The sequence below is a fragment of the Corythoichthys intestinalis genome, chromosome 21 (genome assembly GCF_030265065.1).
Source record: "Corythoichthys intestinalis isolate RoL2023-P3 chromosome 21, ASM3026506v1, whole genome shotgun sequence".
In the NCBI taxonomy this organism is placed as follows: domain Eukaryota; kingdom Metazoa; phylum Chordata; class Actinopteri; order Syngnathiformes; family Syngnathidae; genus Corythoichthys; species Corythoichthys intestinalis.
In genome coordinates this window covers 7,350,507-7,370,010 of record NC_080415.1, presented here as the reverse complement: position 1 = coordinate 7,370,010, position 19,504 = coordinate 7,350,507, and the positions used below count along the sequence as shown (strand labels likewise).

The window sequence follows — 19,504 nt, the reverse complement described above, 5'->3', positions numbered from 1 at the left end:
ACGGGTTGCAGACCCCCATCGTAGTCCTTGTTCCTTTTATTTGTCCGCAGTACGGACGACATTACCACAACATTAACGGACCCATTTCGAGGAGTGGGGCTAAATTCTAATGGCTGTGTAGAGTTTTACTAGTTTCTGTTAGAAGGTGAATAGTTTTTTTGTTGTTGTTATTGAACTACATTTCCACACAAACACACATCAAGGTACCATTAACTTAGCAAGGAGAGGTATGAGAGTCATTTTTCGAGTGTCCCAGAGCTCGCAAAACTTTGGGGGGGAAAAAAAGCACATTTATCAAAGTTTCGTCAGCCAGGATTGCGTATATCCGTCCGCCGAAATTGCCTGGTAGCACAGATATAGTAAGTACCCCTGCCCCTCGTTGTTGAAGTTGGCGCGGTGGCGCTCTGCCCCTGCCTCCCGGCGCAAATTCATTCAAACTTGGCCTTCCGTCCACCGCTGACTTTTGCCGAAAAGTCAGTTCCAAACTACTCTAAGGCCCCGGATACTGGGAAGAAGGAGAGGCGTCGGTATTGGCTTACTCACTTTGTGGTAATAATAATAAAGAAAAACAATAACATGATAACAGCGGGTAGCCTCGACATGCGACCGCTATCTATGGCTATCTTGCCTGTTCTCCCATTCTTCCTACTCGTTTCCCTCTGCGTCACAGCTCCCCAGTCCGATCGTCCCTTAAGGAGGCCGTGCTTACTTACGGACATTACAATACACAAATAATAGGTTGCCGCTGAACTCTTCACACTCGGCTGCCGCTAGTTTGAAAGGCCTTACAAATTGTTTTTAAAATAATAATAATAATAATAAAACATCTCATTTGCAAGGCGTCGCGGCTTTTATTTTGGTGTGGCGGTGTGCTACAATCTTTTGTATGCAGAGGAATCCCTGAAGTATTGCGATACGTGAACATATTGTTTTATTGTCACAGCCCTACTGTGCAGTGTAAAACTTGTTTCATCAATTCTGATGAAACAATTCCTACTTCTTTCTTCTCAGGGAACCCCTCTTACAAAGAAGTCCAAAGTCTTGAGCAAATTTAACAAAGTTCGCCCAGCACCACTGGATGGTGGTGAGATCCACACACGCATATGCAGTCATCTTGTACATGTAATCACACATTCTCGTAGAATGTAAGTTTTATTTTCTTTCCATTCTGTAGCACCTGTTAAAATCTTTGAGTGGGGGGACTACTTGGACAAGGAAACATCCTTGGGGGCATCAGTCTCCTGCTTCAGACATGTGAGTACATAACTTTTAACTAAATTTCAAACCGTTCACATCTAAAAGGTAGTATAAATCAAAACTAAACATGTGAATGTAATGAGTAAGTAAGTACAAATGTTACTATGTTTAAAGTTTTTCCATTTTGTTAGCGAGATAAACCTATCTACATTTTCTGCAGAAAGCAGTTACAATATCTAGCAGATTTTCTTATGTGGCGGTTCACCATTCATTGTTGAGTTATGCCCTATTATTTGGGTTAAAATATTCGTGCAGCAATGTCGATATAACTTTGGATTCATCCACCTGCCTCTGTCCATTGGTAAGTTTAATGGGAAAGCCAAAAAATGTTCCCCATGCTGCCACTGGTTTCAGCATCTCCCCCTGACTGAAGCCTGGGTGTACGTTGCAACACCAGTAGTAGTGACGTAAAAGGAAGCCCTGAGTATCCGACACTTCCATGCGGAAACTCCCACTGTTTGTTCCGCATGTAGCGCTTAGCTTGGGCTAATAATAAATTTAAAATTAATAAAACCGAAATCGTCCGTAAGTGAACCGAACCGAAAATACATAACCGAAACAGTTCAATAAAGCCACGAGAACAGTTACATCCTTGGTGAATGAGGATTTTGTTGTGTATGCACAATAGAACTTATGTGCCAGTAATCATATCCTCATTATCAGTGTTGTCAGTTACTTAGTAACGCGTTACTGTAATCTGATTACTTTCTTTCAGTAACGAGCAATCTAACGCGTTCCTTTTTCCAAGCCAGTAATCTGATTAAAGTTAGTTTCCTCGGTGCCTGTGCGTTACTATTTTGTTGTTGCCTCATACTGTATGTAGAATGAAGAATATTGTAGTCATGTACGACGAGCATTTGAAAAGAAAATACTGTGCTTGAGTTTGGGAGTGACATCACATCTCACGTTTTCTCATCGGGGGGAAAAAAATTGGTCACGTGTATTACCATCCTGCCTGTGCGCGCCGTCTGCCACGGCGGTCAACAACGTAGCCTGGCTAGTGGCTACCTATCAGGATGCTAACAGTAAAGGAGCCAGAGAGATACAACAAACGGCTGCATTTGCTCACTGGAGATACAGCCATAACTTCACATATCCGTCCAGTAAAGATGACAAAAATATCTCCGTGCGTTGCAAACTCTGCGCAGGCTCAGAAAGACTGTCGACCGCTAAAAACTCGACATCCAATTCAACAAGGAAGCACTTGGAATTACAGCACAACGCGAAAAAACTCGAATCAAAGCTGACAGGTAACGTAACGAGACAGCCAGCACTTCTACAGTTTGTAACCAGCCTTTATAGTATGTGTAATTATGTACATTTTATACTTAGAGTTTGTAATCATAGGCGAAGTTTTACATTTGTGGGGCTGGGGGAAAAGCATGTTGAAGACTGAAACAAAAGTCAAAAGTTTGGACACGCTACATGATTTTTGCGTTTCATATATTTTCACTACTATTGTATATTCTCACTGAAGACATCAAAACTATGAACAAACATGTGGAATGGCATAAAAAAGTGAAATAACTGAAAACAGGTTTTGTGTTCTACATTCTTCAAAGTATCCACCTTTGTGGTGTCTCCAAACATTTGGCCAATACTGTATATATATGTATATACTAGGGCTGTCAAAATTATCGCGTTAACGCGCGGTAATTAATTTTTTAAATTAATCACGTTAAAATATTTGACGCAATTAACACACATGTCCCGCACTGTCCCATGTCAGACAGTAGTCTGCCTTTTGGTAAGTTTTACAGCAAGGTTTTTTGTGCTGTCTAACAGCGAACTCTTGTAGTCTCTTTGCGACATGGTTTATTGCTTTCTTGCCAGTTCAATATGGCTGCATGACGTCTCGGGCTGACGCCTACGTTGTAATGTTGTGCTTATATGATCCTTGGACAAATTTTGCCGTAAGTATGGTTGTTGTAAAGAATGTACATATTATGTTAGTAAGCGAAATGTTCTATTTTTTGTATGAGACGCTTTTTGTTTATGTTTAGTGAACCTGTATAGCGTGCTAAGCTAACGTTGTTGCTAATGCAATGCTTGTGTACTTTTTTTTTGTAGTTTCACTACGGTCTAAAGAGAACAATGGTTTGAGGCCATTTTATTAATAGATCAGATGAAAAAGGAAGAAGTCTGATTATTAAGGCGTCGTTCACTAGCTGTCTAGCTTTGGAAAAAGTAGACGCTTCGGAGTGAGGACAGCATAGACAGATTTAAATGACAGTAGAGTGAAATGCCCACTACAGTCCTTATATACCGTATGTTGAATGTATATATCCATCTTGTGTCTTATCTTTCCATTCCAACAATTTATTTTACAGAATATATATATAATTTACAGAAAAATATGGCATATTTTATAGCTGGTTTGAATTGCGATTAATTGCGATTAATTACGATTAATTAATTTTTAAGCTGTAATTAACTCGATTAAATATTTTAATCGTTTGACAGCCCTAGTATATACACATCTTGACTAGGAGTGGGAACCTCAAGGCACCTCACGATACGATACGATTCGCGATACAAGGCTCACGATAACGATTATCTCACGATATCACGATACAGAAAATATCGATATATTGGTCAGAAATTTGATACATGATATTCTACGATACAACTGTTGAAACGGAAAAAAAACATATATTTCAAAATAGAAAAAAATACTGTTTAAGTCATTTATTAAACAGTGACACCTTTTCAGTGCAACATTGCTGTAAAATATAAATCTACTGATAATTGTGTACCTGCACATATAGAGGAAACAAACCACAACCACTGATATTTCTTGGCGAAATCATGATGAATGGCACCCTTAATTTCTTAAGTTATAAATCTTTTGAAAATTTTTAACAGTTCTGTAAGTGTCAGTCAGCAGTTGAGCTTGGAGTGGGGCAATGATAAAATTGGTGGGTCTTTTCTTTGTATATGACCTTTGTTGTCAAAAGCATTGGTTTGAGCACTTCCACCATCTGCTTCAGCATTTGTGATGTCAGACTCAGTTACATTCTTCCTCACCTTATAAACAACAAAAATAAATAAAAAATATTAGCTACTCAGTAGCTTTTGAGTTGAAATTCTGATTTTTTGTGTGTGTTGGAAGTATGGAGTGAATTTAAAAAAATATATGAATTGAATGAATAGAAATTAAAAATGCAATAATTACCTGTTTTTAATATGTAGGACACATTAATTATCATGCACGTCACCTTATATATCTTGGAAGCTATTCAAACCGTTTTTGAAGCTTATTGTATCAAAATGGCAGTCATAACAGTTTGTGTAGTAAACTAGATGGAAAGTGGTTCTCAAATATGTCATCAAAATAATACATTTAAATGAAAAAATCAATTACTAGTACATTGCAAAACTTTCTTACCTCAAGTGATGCTCCATAGAAATCCGGTCTCCAATTAGTCACCAGCTGCCAGTGAACCTTATTTTATTAGACAATTCTTGCATACAGCAAAGTCCTTGTTCACCTTACTTCCTTTATTGTTGGTGTAAAATCCAAAGTGTGTCCACATGTGTGATTTTCAGCAATATTTTTCTCACTTTTTTCCTCCACCGTTCTCACGAAGCTTTATTTTTTTCAACCCACTTGGGACCGCTCTTCTTCTCTAGGCGACTTGTGCGCACTTTACCTTCACCACCACTGTTGAGCGCCCCTAGTGGACCGCCAAGGAATTGCTCAACAAACATTGAGCAGTTTACAGCTTCCATACTCCATTGTATGGCCAATATGTCAAATAAAAGTATCGATGCTTGGCGGGAGCATATCGATAACCGATCGGGTTGCAAAATATCGCGATATATCGCTGTATCGAGATATTGTCACACTCTTAATCTTGACACTGTTCGAGTTCAATCAACTGTTCAAGTTGTGGTTGGCAGCGTTTGAAAGCTCTAAATATCCATTTTGCCTCCTCTGGTGTAGTTTTGGTTTAGCAAAGCAAAGGATTGTCTCCGAGGTGCTAGTCTCATGATCTGTTCAAAAAATGATTTTGACCCTTTATGAAAGGATATGTAGGATTTTTGTTCATTTCATTAATTTTTCTTGTTTGTTTATTGCTTTACAACTTTTGGAGACAACATTTTAACGGCTAGGTCTTTATTACAAAGGAGAAGTTCAGAATTTTTTACATTAGGCTTAATCTTGGAGTTAGCGGGGATTTAATTAGTCATTGGAGTTGATTTAAGCAAATTTTGTGCAATTTGTCATTATTTGTTAGTTTTAGGGCTCCGGAATGGCTAAGCTAGGGCAAGTCAATGGCTGGTTGACTAATTAAACCCCCGCTAACTCAAAGATTAAGCCTTATGTGAAAAACTCAATTACACGCGATGACATTTTTCAGTTATTTTTATGTTGAGGCAAATTGGTAAAAAGTAACTGACAAGTTACTTTTAAAGTAACTTAGTTACTTTGATAAAGTAATCAGTAAAGTAACTAGATTACATTTTTTAGGTGTGATCAGTAATCAGTAATTACTTTTTAAAGTAATCCGTGACAACACTGCTCATTATAACAACATGATGTATTGTGATGGTGAGATGAACTCTGTTCAAGGTTGGTCTGGAGGGCTCAAATCTTATCTAATTTGACTGGATCTTTGATATGTTCTTGATAAATGGCTATATTTTTTCATTTTATTACCTTCTTCGAGGGATCAATGCCACTGCTGATCAAAAATCCTCTTCCTCCGAATCCATGTCCCCTCTTTCTGGGTACTCAATATTCAGACTCTGCATAATTGACTGCTTCTACTCGCCTCGTACTCAATATTCAGACTCTGCATAATTGACTGCTTCTACTCGCCTCTTAAGGACTGGATGCTCTTCTACTGGTGTTCTACACCTTCTTCTACCACTGCCTTATTGTTGTGATGCCATTTTGTTGATGTAATTGTACGAAACATTGATTATTCCAGCTGAGAAATGATACGTAGCATCACGGATGCAAGATGGCGGTCATTGACGCAAACTTCGACTGGATTTTCCCAGCCCCTCGGGAAAGCTTGTTTTAAAGATGATGTGAGAGTGCTGCCATCTAGTGTTGAATGAAAGAGCTACTATTCATCTTTATGCTGTTCAAAAAATGAGGACAGCAGACGTGATGGCCAACAGAAATCAAGGGGACGCCAATTGTACAGTGCGAAGTGTATAGTGTTAATGACAATTTAGGGATGTTTCAATATACACAATTAGAAATTGAACATGACTTCACCATTATTCCATAGTTTTATAGTGCATCTTCTAGTGTTAAAATACATTTACAATGTATTTTAAGGTGTCATGAATAGTCTCTATGGAGGATTTTTACCTTTTGCGGGTGGGTCTGGATATGAGAATATAGTTTAGAGCTACTGATTCAAAAGAGTGCAGTAAAATGACTTTTTTCCTTGCTTTTCCAGGCTCCCATGTGTGTTCAATGGGAGGAAATCAACGTTGGGATGAAGGTAGAAGTCTTAAACACCAATGCAGTCCTGTCCACTAAGGTTTACTGGATTGCTACAGTCATTCAAATTGCAGGTGTTTTTCTCCAACTCCCTCTTTTTGCACATACTAAAATGTGACAGTAACCAAACTCACATACTGCATGCAAAACAAAGCTTTCATACTCTTAACTTAACCTTTACTCTTGCCTTCTCTGTCCTCTCCCAGGATACAAAGCATTGTTGCGATACGAGGGCTTTGAGCATGATAGCAGCCGCGATTTCTGGTGCAGCCTAGTTTCAGGTGAGCTGCACCCCATCGGGTGGTGTGCTTTGACTGGCAAGCTTCTGGTTCCTCCGCAAGGTGAGCTTGTACAATTTTACTCATTTACAATAAAATGTGGATTTTACAATTAATTTTGGCAAATGGTTTGCTGTTGCTTATTTATTGCGTGATTGTGCAAGTATACCATTGCCACTGAAAGTATTTCTGTGACGTGTGTTGTAGATGTGACCAAAATCCCTGACTGGAAAGAGTATTTGATGAAGAAGTTGGTGGGAGCCCACACTCTGCCTGTTGAATTCTACCTGAAGGTAAAATAATGAAATAGACATGTTGTACTTTGATGAAAATATGTGGCACATTAGTGTTCAGTTTAATAATAATATTCATAAAACTGTGTATATTAGTGTTGCACTGATACCGATACTAGTATTGTTACAATACCACACTAAAACTTGCTGAAAGGCAGCCCTTTTAATTATAATCTTAGTATTAATTATATACACTCACCGACCACTTTATTAGGTGCACCATGTTGGTAACGGGTTAGACCCCCTTTTGCCTGCAGAACTGCCTCAATTCTTCGTGGCATTGATTCAACAAGGTGCTGGAAGCATTCCTCAGAGAGTTTGGTCCATATTGACATGATGGCATCACACAGTTGGTGCAGATTTGTCGACTGCACATCCATGATGCGAATCTCCCGTTCCACCACATCCCAAAGATGCTCTATTCGATTGAGATCTGGTGACTGTGGAGGCCATTTGAGTACAGTGAACTCATTGTCATGTTCAAGAAGCCAGTCTGAGATGATTCCAGCTTTATGACATGGCGCATTTTCCTGCTGAAAGTAGCCATCAGAAGTTGGGTACATTGTGGTCATAAAGGGATGGACATGGTCAGCAACAATACTCAGGTAGGCTGTGGCGTTCCAACGATGCTCTATTGGTTCTAAGGGGCCCAAACAGTGCCAAGAAAATATTCCCCACACCATTACACCACCACCACCAGCCTGAACCGTTGATACAAGGCAGGATGGATCCATGCTTTCATGTTGTTGACGCCAAATTCTGACCCTACCATCCGAATGTCGCAGCAGAAATCGAGACTCATCAGACCAGGCAACGTTTTTCCAATCTTCTGTTGTCCAATTTCGATGAGCTTGTGCAAATTATAGCCTCAGTTTCCTGTTCTTAGCTGAAAGGAGTGGCACCCGGCGTGGTCTTCTGCTGCTGTAGCCAATTTGCCTCAAAGTTCGACGTACTGTGCATTCAGAGATGCTCTTCTGCCTACCTTGATTGTAACTGGTGGTTATTTGAGTCACTGTTGCCTTTCTATCAGCTCGAACCAGTCTGGCCATTATCCTTGACCGCTGGCATCAACAAGGCATTTCCGCCCACAGAACTGCCGCTCACTGGATATTTTTTCTTTTTCGGACCATTCTCTGTAAACCCTAGAGACGGTTGTGCGTGAAAATCCCAGTAGATCAGCGGTTTCTGAAATACTCAGACCAGCCCTTCTGGCACCAACAACCATGCCACGTTCAAAGTCACTCAAATCACCTTTCTTCCCCATACAGATCCTCGGTTTGAACTGCAGGAGATTGTCTTAAACCATGTCTACATGCCTAAATGCACTGAGTTGCCACCATGTGATTGGAGTGATTGGAAATTAAGTGTTAACGAGCAGTTGGACAGGTGTACTTAAGAAAGTGGCCAGTGAGTGTATAAGTCAAGTCAAAATGTTTTTCGTCTTTGTCTACTTTTAGTCGACGATTACTCAAAATGTTTTCGTCTGTAAAATTCTAATTTTGTTCGCCCCAAAATAAAGGTATTTAACAGTTTGGAACAAACATTGACAGAAGAGCGCATAATTGTAGCATCTACAAGGACAACACCAACTTTGTGATGGTATTACTTAAGGGTGTAACGTTACATGTATTCGTATTGAACCGTTTCGGTACTTGGTTCTCGGTTCGGCGCGGAGTCGTACCGAACGAGTTTCTGACGTAATGTAACCCTTACTTTTCGAGGCTGTGAGTCGATCGGGTTAGTTTCTTTGTGTTGATTATATTTACTCAGTCTTCTCTACTATAATGAGGACCAACACGGTAGGACAGTAAGAAACGTCAACGGCGCGACAACGTGGCCGCCGCGAGAACACAGTGAAACGCGGCCGTTAAAGTCAATCAGCCAAGGCACACCAGTCGCAGTGCGGCCGCGTGTTAGACATGTCCCAGAAGCGGCTCAATGCGATGCACGCGAAAGGACTGCAGTTTATTATTTGACGCGAGACGCGGCCCTCCTGCGTCAATCCTACTAGCTAGCAGACCGGGCAGACCGGAAGCCACTCGTGTAAAAATACGGTGGGTCTGGTCGATTTTCAAACTAAAGTGCAATCGTAACCCACTTTTTGAGTCCATCAGATCTCTTGAGTGGTAGATGAGGGCACAGTTGACTTGTCTTTGTTGATTTACAGTTGTCTTCTCTGCTATAATAATAACCAACACGGCCCCGTGTTCAATACAAAACCCTCCTACCACAACAAGTAGGAACATAGGAACTAATGTTATAGAACATAAAATATACAATATACTGTAGATGAATACTACATCACATTTGTAAAATACAAACACATAATAAAATAAATAATAGCCCATTTAAATAAAATAAATTGAAATGAGCTAAAACACCTGTAATTAAATAATAAAAATAATACACAGATCCTGCTTACACAATTAAATTAATTTCTGTGTGGCGCTTTACCTTGAGAAAATCCACCAATAAAGCTTTTGAAAACCGTTCCTAAGAAAAAAAAAATCATTGAAGCATTTCATTTGTAAAATACATGTTAGAATCTTTGTCATTGGGATTGCTTTTCTCTTTAGCACAGGACTTTTTTCTTTTTCAGAAACAAAGCTGACCAATACGCGGGGTCTGAAAGACAAATTGTTGTTGAATTATTCTTTAAATACCCGCTACTTTTTGAGCAGAATTCTAGCTTCGTATAGGCTACTGTTCCTATATACCCTACCCACCGACGTCACAAAACCACGTGCTCGCTGTGTGGTTCCGCCCACTTGTCCGTCATTTTGTCTCTGTATTAGCATTGTTTTCAATTGATCGAGGAATTTAAAATGCATTTCATGGAAGACCCGGTGCTTTCTGATGCCGTAAACTCACTGGATGTGTTGCATAAAAGGCGTTATGTGGAAAAGCTTGGTTCTATACAGTCGCCAGATCCATATTTGATGCCCAAATCGATGTTTTTCGACCCACTGTCTTCGCCCTGTCTGCCTGACATCTGCTACGCTGATATTTACAATTATCTTGTCCACACAAAATCAGCCTATTCTCACGAAAATTTGAAAAACTTCAAGAGCTTGGAGGCTTATAAATACTTCGTTGCTGGTTGGGTGAAACAGGTCCTCGTCCACGAAAATTCGGCAGGGATCTTTCTTGTGCTTGGAAAGGTGAGTTACGAAATTTTCAATTCAAAATCTTTTGTTATTGCTAACATCCACTGTCAAGTCTAATGTATTTCATGTCGTTTGTCAATGGAGTTAAGGCTTTTAATGTTTATATGGTATAGCGATAGCACTCTCACTACATACATACGTGTATGTTGTCGGCGATTAGCCTAGCAATGATCTTAATTGGGGTTATTTGTCAGCCCCGTAGACGAGGCCAGTTTCTTTCACTTGGTACCAGCTAAATATTATTCAAAAAATAACGATGGTGGAAGAAAGGGAAGTCACAAACATCTTGAATTTGAAACTATGTCGTACTACGTCGTATGTTGTCGGCGATTAGCCTCGCAATGATCTTAATTGTGGTTATTTGTCAGCCCAAAACCCTCTAAGTATATCTTAAATGCATCTTACCGGATATAAAATGACTACTACATAGTCTGTGGTGATTTTTTTTTGGTGCCCAGTTTTCACGTCGAATTGCAGCCGTCCATTTCGCTCTCTTTGGATCCCTCGGAATACGGTAAAACTTCAAGTCTCTCCTTCCATCTTCTCTGTTAGTGCAACCAACAGCCACACACGCCTTCACCATTTTGATTATTAATGTTAAGGAGCAGAAAAACACGCCGTAAATAGGAGAAATGTACGTAGCCGTAACAGGTTAACACTATGTTTTGACGGACAAGTGGGCGGTACCATTCAGGAGAGCGGAGTTGTGACGTCACGTGGGTAGGGTCTATTGTTGAAAGCACAAAAGTGCGTAATAAACAACTAGCACATTTATATTTTGCATTTTGTTTTCTTACTGTACCGAAAATGAACCGAACCGTGACCTCAAAACCAAGGTACGTACTGAACCGAGATTTTTGTGTACCGTTGCACCCCTACTATTACACAATCAGCAGGAAAACAGTACATTATTTTTAATTAATTAAGCCCATCTAGAGGACACGAACTGTATGATTAAAAAAAAAAAAAAAGTTGCCCGAGAGTTCAAGCCAACACTCGTCATGCTAATTGCTAATGCTAACGCCACGGGTTACATTTAGTGTGTGATGAACACTCAGCACAGACCTTTTTGAAGGTTAAAGCAACATCGCATTATCTCTTGTTAAGACAAGAAAATAAATCTTACCACCTGCTTCAAGACTGGACTGGAGGGGAAAAAACAGAGTGAGTGTGTGTGTGTGTGTGTGTGTGTGGGGGGGGGGGGGGGGGGTGCAGCATGTAACTAGAAAATTTCTCCCAAGACTCATTTTTAGCTCGTCGTGAAAAAATTGTACGTCGTTGAAATATTTTCGATATTGTCGTCGTTGACGAAAACAACAATGTGCTGTACAATATGGACTGTTCGAGATTTGTTTCCAACTGCTGGTCGACCTACACAAGATGGCCGCCAGCTACACACGCTGACATTAAAAGAAGGAGCCCGCTTGTTGCCGTTCGCATGGTGATAATAGACATTCAATCGGGTGGCTGTGAATTTCAATTAGTTTATCACGTCAAAACTCTTACTCCAGAACACCTACAAGCTTTTTGTCTGTTACCTACGTTCTCATTTACTTATTCAATATTATACATATTTCCAATCAGGAGATGATGAAATGTTCATTTACTGCTACCCTCCCGCTTCAAATGGATTGGACATCTAACGCGGTCATTGACAGTGTATGACCGATAACAATGACTTTACATTCAAATGTATTTTTCAAAAAATGTGGTATCGGTGCAGTATCAGCATCGGCCAAAACCACATTGGAATCTGTATCGGGAGCCAAAAAATAGTATCCGTGCAACGCTAGTGTATACACAAATGACCCGTAATGTTGAGTGTGAACAAAGTAAAATGTAAATCATGGCTTTAGGTTGAATTGCAGATATGTGCCGCTTCTTCCTTTTAGCTGTCCGAACGCATGAAGCAGCAATCCTTCAGAATGGGCATGCGTGTGGAGGTGGTCGATCCCAAACACGTTAGCCGGACCCGCAAAGCCATCATTGAAAACATCATTGGCGGGCGCCTACGGCTATTGTACATTGACCAGAGCGACTCCCCTGAAAACGTCACTGCGGATTTCTGGTGCCACCTGTCCAGTCCACTCTTGCACCCGATTGGCTGGTCCAGAAGAGTGGGCCACAACATGAAAGCACCCGGTGAGTTTTTCTTTATTAGGTGCCGGTATTGCACCGATACTATTTCTGGCTCCCCACACTGATTCCGACACTTGGGTGTGCGGTATCGGCCGATGCCGGTACTGAACCGTTAGCACGTTTTTTTTAAAAACTGACTTTATAAAACCTCATATTAATTCTTGGCGGGAGCATATTGATAACCCAATGGGATACAGAGTATCACGAAATAGAAGAGAATAGAGAGCCAAATTGTCATTGCTTCACCATAACCTGCACCACATAAAATAAAAGCAAATGTACAATAAGGCCTAATATAAAAAGCACAGTTTACAGTGTACACAGATTGGGAATAAAATAAGTGACCCGCAACAAGTGGTGATGTAGTGGTAATAAAGCAGTGCATATATGACAATTTATAGTACTCAGACTAGGAGACAGATGGCTGTCTTGATATGATAGTGGAAATGACAGATTGTGCAGAGATATTGATGTAACAGTGAAATAATGCTATAAGGTAACCCTGCAAATATTGTATATGCAGTACCCAGATTGAGACATACTGTATATCTGAGAACATATTACTTAGTGACATGCATGTGACAATGTTGTGGCATTAGTAGTGCAATGATAGTGAAATATAGGGATATATCATCATATTGGCATTTTTTTCAAAACAGCCACTCTGTTTTTTGAAACCGAATGAGATGACAATTGTATAAGCACTAGGAGTAATCTAAAGTTGGACAATTGCTATACATGTGACCCCCCCCCATTTAGATTTAGAATAATTTCTGATCATTAGTTTGTTTTTTGCCCGTGTGTTGCAGGTGGCCAAACTCCTGGTGGTGGTTTGAAGGGAATTTGCAACAGTACAGATAACCTTTTTAAAAAGGTAAACTCCACTGAATTCACATTCGACGGTTGTGTATCCACCAAACATTTTCATTTCAGTTGTACATAAAATTGAAAATATGTAAAAGAGAATGTGTATAAAACCTATTTCAAATTACTGTCTGGTTGAATTGGATATTTCCTTTGCAGCCCAGGTATGTCTACATGGACGGAGGTTATTTTGAGGAAGGAATGAAGCTCGAGGCTATCGATCCGCTAAATCTGGGCAGCATCTGTGTGGCTACTATACACAAGGTTAAAACATAACCACTTCAAAAAAATCATGATAAATCAGACCAACCATAATCGAGAGATGATCTGTATCATCTACGTACCCCCTAACAGGTGCTGTTAGACGGCTACTTGATGGTTGCCATTGATGGTGCACCATCACACAATGGTTGTGACAGATTCTGTTACCACGCCTCCTCCCACGCCATCCTACCCAAGGACTTCTGCAAAAGGAATGACATCGCTCTCACCGTGCCGCAAGGTAATTGGGAACGTTCTGTGACGTGTATTACTTCATCACAGAAAAACAAATGAGCAAAAACCCAGGGTCAATATACAGTTGTAACACCGAGAAGAAATGTTTTAATTGGGCACGTGCGCTTAGGTTTGCTTCTAGGAGGAAAAATTTGGTGCATCAACAGGTAATTTACCACACAATAGATAACGGGAGCCACAAAAGTGTTAAATGGAAAAATGTAATTGAAATAGAAAAAAAAAACAGGGTCAACCAAGAAACGAGAACTTCCAATAAAACCAAGGGTGATGGAGGAAAAATATTTTATTCATTGTACTTGAAACATTAAAGTGCGTACGACCGGATAAAGTCTTAAAAAGCGTTATTATGTGAATTAGAATCCTATTTTGAGACGATTCGACTATATACAACAAATTGGCAAAGCACAGATGATGAGAAATTCGTTTTTTTATCTACGGTTTAGCCACGCCTACCATTATAGGGCTCTAGCGTCTCCAACAGGAGGATGACGTTGTCAGGAGAATGGTTTCATCTGATTTAGACTTCAGCCCATTGAGGGGGAATTATTCATAATGAGGGAAATGCGACAAAGAGAGCAGCAAAATGCCATTGTTTCAATCTCTCTACTCCAATATTTTTACAGGATATTCTTTTTATCGAAGTATTTTTCCCCAATTGCTAAATAAATGGTATGGTCGTGACAAATAAGTCTTGTGCAAAATGGAATATGAAATAATAAAAATGCATTTATTCAGTACGACATGGCAAAATTACTCCATAATGGTCAAAACTGTCCACTTCTTGCACCTCCCGAACTATATTTTATGCCACCGGCTTTTGTCATTTCCCTGCCCACCCCGGCTTCCGATACGGAGGAAAGAGCGTAAACCAAGGTGGGCTGGCAGTGCTCGTCGCTGAGAATAAGCACTGAAAATAGCCCATTCTCAGTGGAAAAAAACAGCCGACATCGTAGCACGGAGCTGCTCGTGGCCAAGCCGAGAAAAGCGCATTCTCGGTGGGCACGCAAAGAGGACCAGGGGGGCGACAAGTCGCCAATCACCGGCCACAAAATGCAAGCCACTTCCTTATTAAAACGTGTATTTGACGTAATACAAAACACGATGTTTACTCACTTCCTCGTAAGTCCAATGGTCCCCCAGCTGTCAGAATTGTTTACGCCAATCTCGGGTGAACGGGAACTTTTTGAAACCCAAAAAGGCTCATATGCCTCTTCCTGGTGCAGCAAAATGTTTCTCCAGCACAAAAATAAACAAATTAATCCGCAAAATCAACTGAATCAGCAGTCGTTCTGCATACTGTAGAATTGGATGTATACTGAAGATGACTATCCCGCTGACGTCACATTCGGAATCCTCGTCAATCCAGGAAGGGATTAAAAAAACTGAATAAATATATCGATCGCTTCCACACACATCCAAGTGGTCCATTCAGGAGCATAAAATACAGCGTAAAATATGAACTAAACATGCTTTTTGCTGCCATACGCACTTTAAAACATGTCACTTAAGAAACAATTATGGAAATGTAATTTAAAAATGGCATCATCCTGCATGAATGCATTCTTGAAATTTGCTTTTTTGATCAATATACTGTATGTCAGTCACATCGTCTTTATCCTCCACACAAAACGACTTGTGACGTCTCCTGTCTCAGTGTATATCCATCTTATACTGAGCCAAGTGGTCAAGGCACAGCCACCAAAATGAGCATTTGAGACCAAAAATCCCAATTGTGTATCTAACAGGATGTGATCCTGAGACTTTCACCTGGGAAAATTACCTTAAGGAGACTAATTCAAAAGCTGCACCGCAACACTTATTCAACACAGTAAGATATAAACATCCTCTTTTTCATGGACTCATGCACAGCACATTTGCTCAAATTTATTTGTGTGTTGTGCTGCCTGGCTAGGACTATCCAGGTCATGGCATCTCCCCCAACATGAAACTGGAAGCGGTGGACTTGATGGAGCCGCGGCTGGTGTGCGTGGCCACGGTGAGGCGTTGCGTGGGACGTCTGCTCCTCATCCACTTTGACGGCTGGGATGACGACTTTGACCAGTGGGTCGACCACGAATCCACTGACATCTACCCTATTGGATGGTGTGATCTCACCGGCTACCAACTCCAACCGCCACCTGGACTCGGTAAACGCGCAACCGACACACAAATGAGAACCTACTGTGGTATGAACAAGTATCTGAACCTTTTGGAATTTCTCACATTTCTGCATAAAATCACCATCAAATGTGATCTGATTTTTGTCAAAATCACACAGATGTAAAAACGGTGTCTGCTTTAACTAAAACCCAAACATTTGTAGGTTTTCATATTTTGAATAGGATAGCATGCAAATAATGACAGAAGGGTGGGGGGATAAGCTAGTGAACTCTCTGGAGACTTAAAGAGCATTTGAAACCAATTTTAACCAAAAAAATTTAATTCAGGTGTGTGCCCAATCACTGAGGAGTGGTTTTAAGCTGCCCTGACCACTATAAAACACACACATGGTAAGAATTGTCTTGACGAGAAGCATTGTCTGATGTGCGTCATGGCTCGGTCAAAAGAACCATCTGAAGACCTGTGATCAAAGATTGTTGATTTGTATAAAGCTGGGAAAGGATACAAAACCATCTCTAAAAGTCTGGATGTTCATTAATCGACAGTCAGAGAAGTTGTCTACAAATGGAGAGAGTTGGCTCAGTTGTTTCTCTCCCAAGGAGTGGCAGTCCACCAAAGATGACACAAAGAGTTAATCGCAGAATACTCAGAGAGCTAGAAAAGAACGCTAGAGTGTCTGCTAAAGATTTACAGAAATCACTGGCACAGTCCAATATCTCTGTGCAAACATCAAGTCATCAACTATATGTAAAACTATGGCCAAGAATGGTGTTAATAGGAGGGCTCCACGGAGAACGTCACTGCTGTCTAAAAGAAACATTGTTCCTCCTTTTATGTTCGCAAAAAGGCACTTGGACACTCCACAGAAGTTTTGGCAAAATATTATGTGGACTGATGAAACCAAAGATGAATTGTTTGGCAGTAACACACAACATTATGTGTGGAGGAAAAATAGAACAGCTCACCAACATCAACACCTCATCCCCACCGTGAAGCATGGTGGAGGGAGCATCATGATATCGGACTGTTTAGCTGCCTCAGGGCCCGGACAACTTGTAATCATTAATGGAAGACTGAATTCAAAAGTTTATCAGGATGTTTTGCAGGAAAACCTGAGGCCGTTTGGCAGAAAGTTGAAGCTAAAAGAGGATGTATGCTGCGACAAGACAATGATCCAAAACACAGAAGTAAATCAACTTCAGAATGATTTCTGAAAAACAAAATACATGTTCTGGAGTAGCCAAGTCAAAGTCCAGAGTTGAACCCCATTGAGATGCTGTGGCATGACCTAAAGACGGCGATTCATGTCAAACATCCCAGGAATCTGACTGAACTGCAGCAGTTTTGTAGAGAAGAATCGGACAAAATTAGTCCTGATTGATGTGCCGGACTGATCACATTTATTATTTTGTGCCCCCCGTCCCTTTGGCAGCAATAACTTCAACCAAATGCTTCCTGTAGCTGCAGATCAGTCTGGCACATCGATCTGGACTAATCTTGGCCTATTCTTCTCTACAAAGCTGCTGTAGTTCAGTCAGATTCCTGGGATGTCTGGCATGAATCGCTGTCTTTAGGTCATGCCACAGCATCTCAGTGGGGTTCAACTCTGGACTTTGACTTGGCTACCGTAATTTCTGGACTATTGGGCGCCCCTGATTACAAGCCTCACCCAGTACATTTTTAAAGGAAAAACCATTTTGTACATACATAAGCCTCTCCTGCCTATAAGCCGCGTGTGCCCACTTAGTAAAATGAGACATTGACAAAGAAATACAGTTTTCAAACGTTAACTTTAACTTTTCGTTCCAAACAGCGCCGGCAAACACTGCAGTTATATAGCAGCGGCACGGAAGTTGCATAGCATCAGCATGGCGGTGCAGCACTAATTGTGCTGGTTAATAAAAACATAAAAGTCTTTGTTAGCAATCTTCATCTTCCTCCTGTGTATTCAAACCATGAAAGTCTTCACCCTCAGTGTCGGATATGAAGACGCTCAGATGCACTTCGCCACGCACACACCTACTCAGTCTGTCCTTCGCGTCGCCTTCAATGTCTCCCATAATGAGGCATATTCACTCCCAGCCTGTGCCGCCGTCCTCGCAGCAGACTGGCCCCTCAAAGCCCGTTGGTGATGGCGGACTCTTTCACAGCGCTTCACGAAGCCAGGCTCCCCCAAAGCTGCTCTTCGCATACGGTGAGTCTTGGCAAACGATCTCTCACTGCTCGTCATCAAAGCGTCCCATACAACTCGGATGGCCAATTTAATTTCTTCTAGCATTTTCCATGATGCAGGTCTGCCAATTGTACTCATGCACAAAGACGAGGGTTCGCCACCTGTATTCATGCACAACGCACAAAGTTAAACTACCGGTAGTAGTGCAAACTAGCGTCTTCCTCGACACATATATTCCACGTGTCTCACTCCCACATTCCATGCTCGAGCGCCCCTGGCGGCCGTCAGAAAAATACACAAATTGGCCGCATCATTGCACACGCCGCAGGACCCTAAATGAGAGAAAAAAGTAGCGGCTTGTATTCTGGAAATTACGGTACTCCAGAACGTGTATTTTGTTTTTCAGAAATCATTCTGAAGTTGATTTACTTCTGTCTTTTGGATCATTGTCTTGTTGCAGCATACATCCTCTTTTAGTTTCAACTGTCTGACAGACGGCCTGCAAAACATCCTGATAAACTTTTGATTTTATTCTTCCACTAATGATTGCAAGTTGTCCAGGCCCTGAGGAAGCAAAACAGACCCAAATCATGATGCTCCCTCCACCATGCTTCACGGTGGGGATGAGGTGTTGATGTTGGTGAGCTGTTCCATTTTTCCTCCGCACATGACGTTGTGTGTTACTCCCAAAGGATTAAACTTTGTTTCATCAGTCCACTAAATATTTTGCCAAAACGTCTGTGGAGTGTCCAAGTGCCTTTTGCGAACATTAAACAAGCAACAATGTTTCTTTTAGACAGCAGTGACGTCCTCCGTGGAGCCCTCCCATGAACACCATTCTTGGCCATAGTTTTACATATAGTTGAAAGAGTGCACAGAGATATTGGACTGTGCCAGTGATTTCTGTAAATCTTTAGCAGCTATAGGGTCCTTTTTACCTCTCTGAGTATTCTGCGCTGAACTCTTGGCGTCATCTTTTGTCACTCCTTGGGAGGGAAGCAACAGTGCCACTCTCCATTTGTAGACAACTTCTCTGACGGTCGATTGATGAACTTCTAGACTTATAGAGATGGTTTTGTATCCTTTCCCAGCTTTATAATCCTTGATCGTAAGTCTTCAGACAGCTCTTTTGATCGAGCCATGATGCACATCAGACAATCCATCTCATAAACACAATTCTTTCCCGGTGTGTGTTTTGTAGTGGGCAGGGCAGCTTTAAACCACTCATCAGT

The 19,504-nt window shown here is 40.9% G+C and overlaps 1 protein-coding gene across 9 annotated transcripts in view; it reads left to right on the top strand.

Annotated features, from left to right (window-relative positions):
- Positions 1 to 19,504, top strand: part of l3mbtl2 (L3MBTL histone methyl-lysine binding protein 2) — a 66,046-nt gene that overhangs the window by 31,910 nt on the left and 14,632 nt on the right. For 4 of the 9 annotated variants that reach the window (XM_057826115.1, XM_057826113.1, XM_057826117.1 and 1 more), the window contains 11 exons: positions 1,012 to 1,081; positions 1,175 to 1,254; positions 6,678 to 6,795; positions 6,928 to 7,062; positions 7,207 to 7,292; positions 12,352 to 12,601; positions 13,408 to 13,472; positions 13,622 to 13,726; positions 13,817 to 13,964; positions 15,724 to 15,806; positions 15,891 to 16,125. In XM_057826115.1, the coding sequence (XP_057682098.1) occupies positions 1,012 to 1,081; positions 1,175 to 1,254; positions 6,678 to 6,795; positions 6,928 to 7,062; positions 7,207 to 7,292; positions 12,352 to 12,601; positions 13,408 to 13,472; positions 13,622 to 13,726; positions 13,817 to 13,964; positions 15,724 to 15,806; positions 15,891 to 16,125 (1,375 nt within the window). Of the gene's footprint in view, positions 1 to 1,011; positions 1,085 to 1,174; positions 1,255 to 6,677; positions 6,796 to 6,927; positions 7,063 to 7,206; positions 7,293 to 12,351; positions 12,602 to 13,407; positions 13,473 to 13,621; positions 13,727 to 13,816; positions 13,965 to 15,723; positions 15,807 to 15,890; positions 16,126 to 19,504 lie in introns of all 9 variants that reach the window. The other 5 variants (XM_057826112.1, XM_057826116.1, XM_057826114.1 and 2 more) reach the window with 2 other exon arrangements.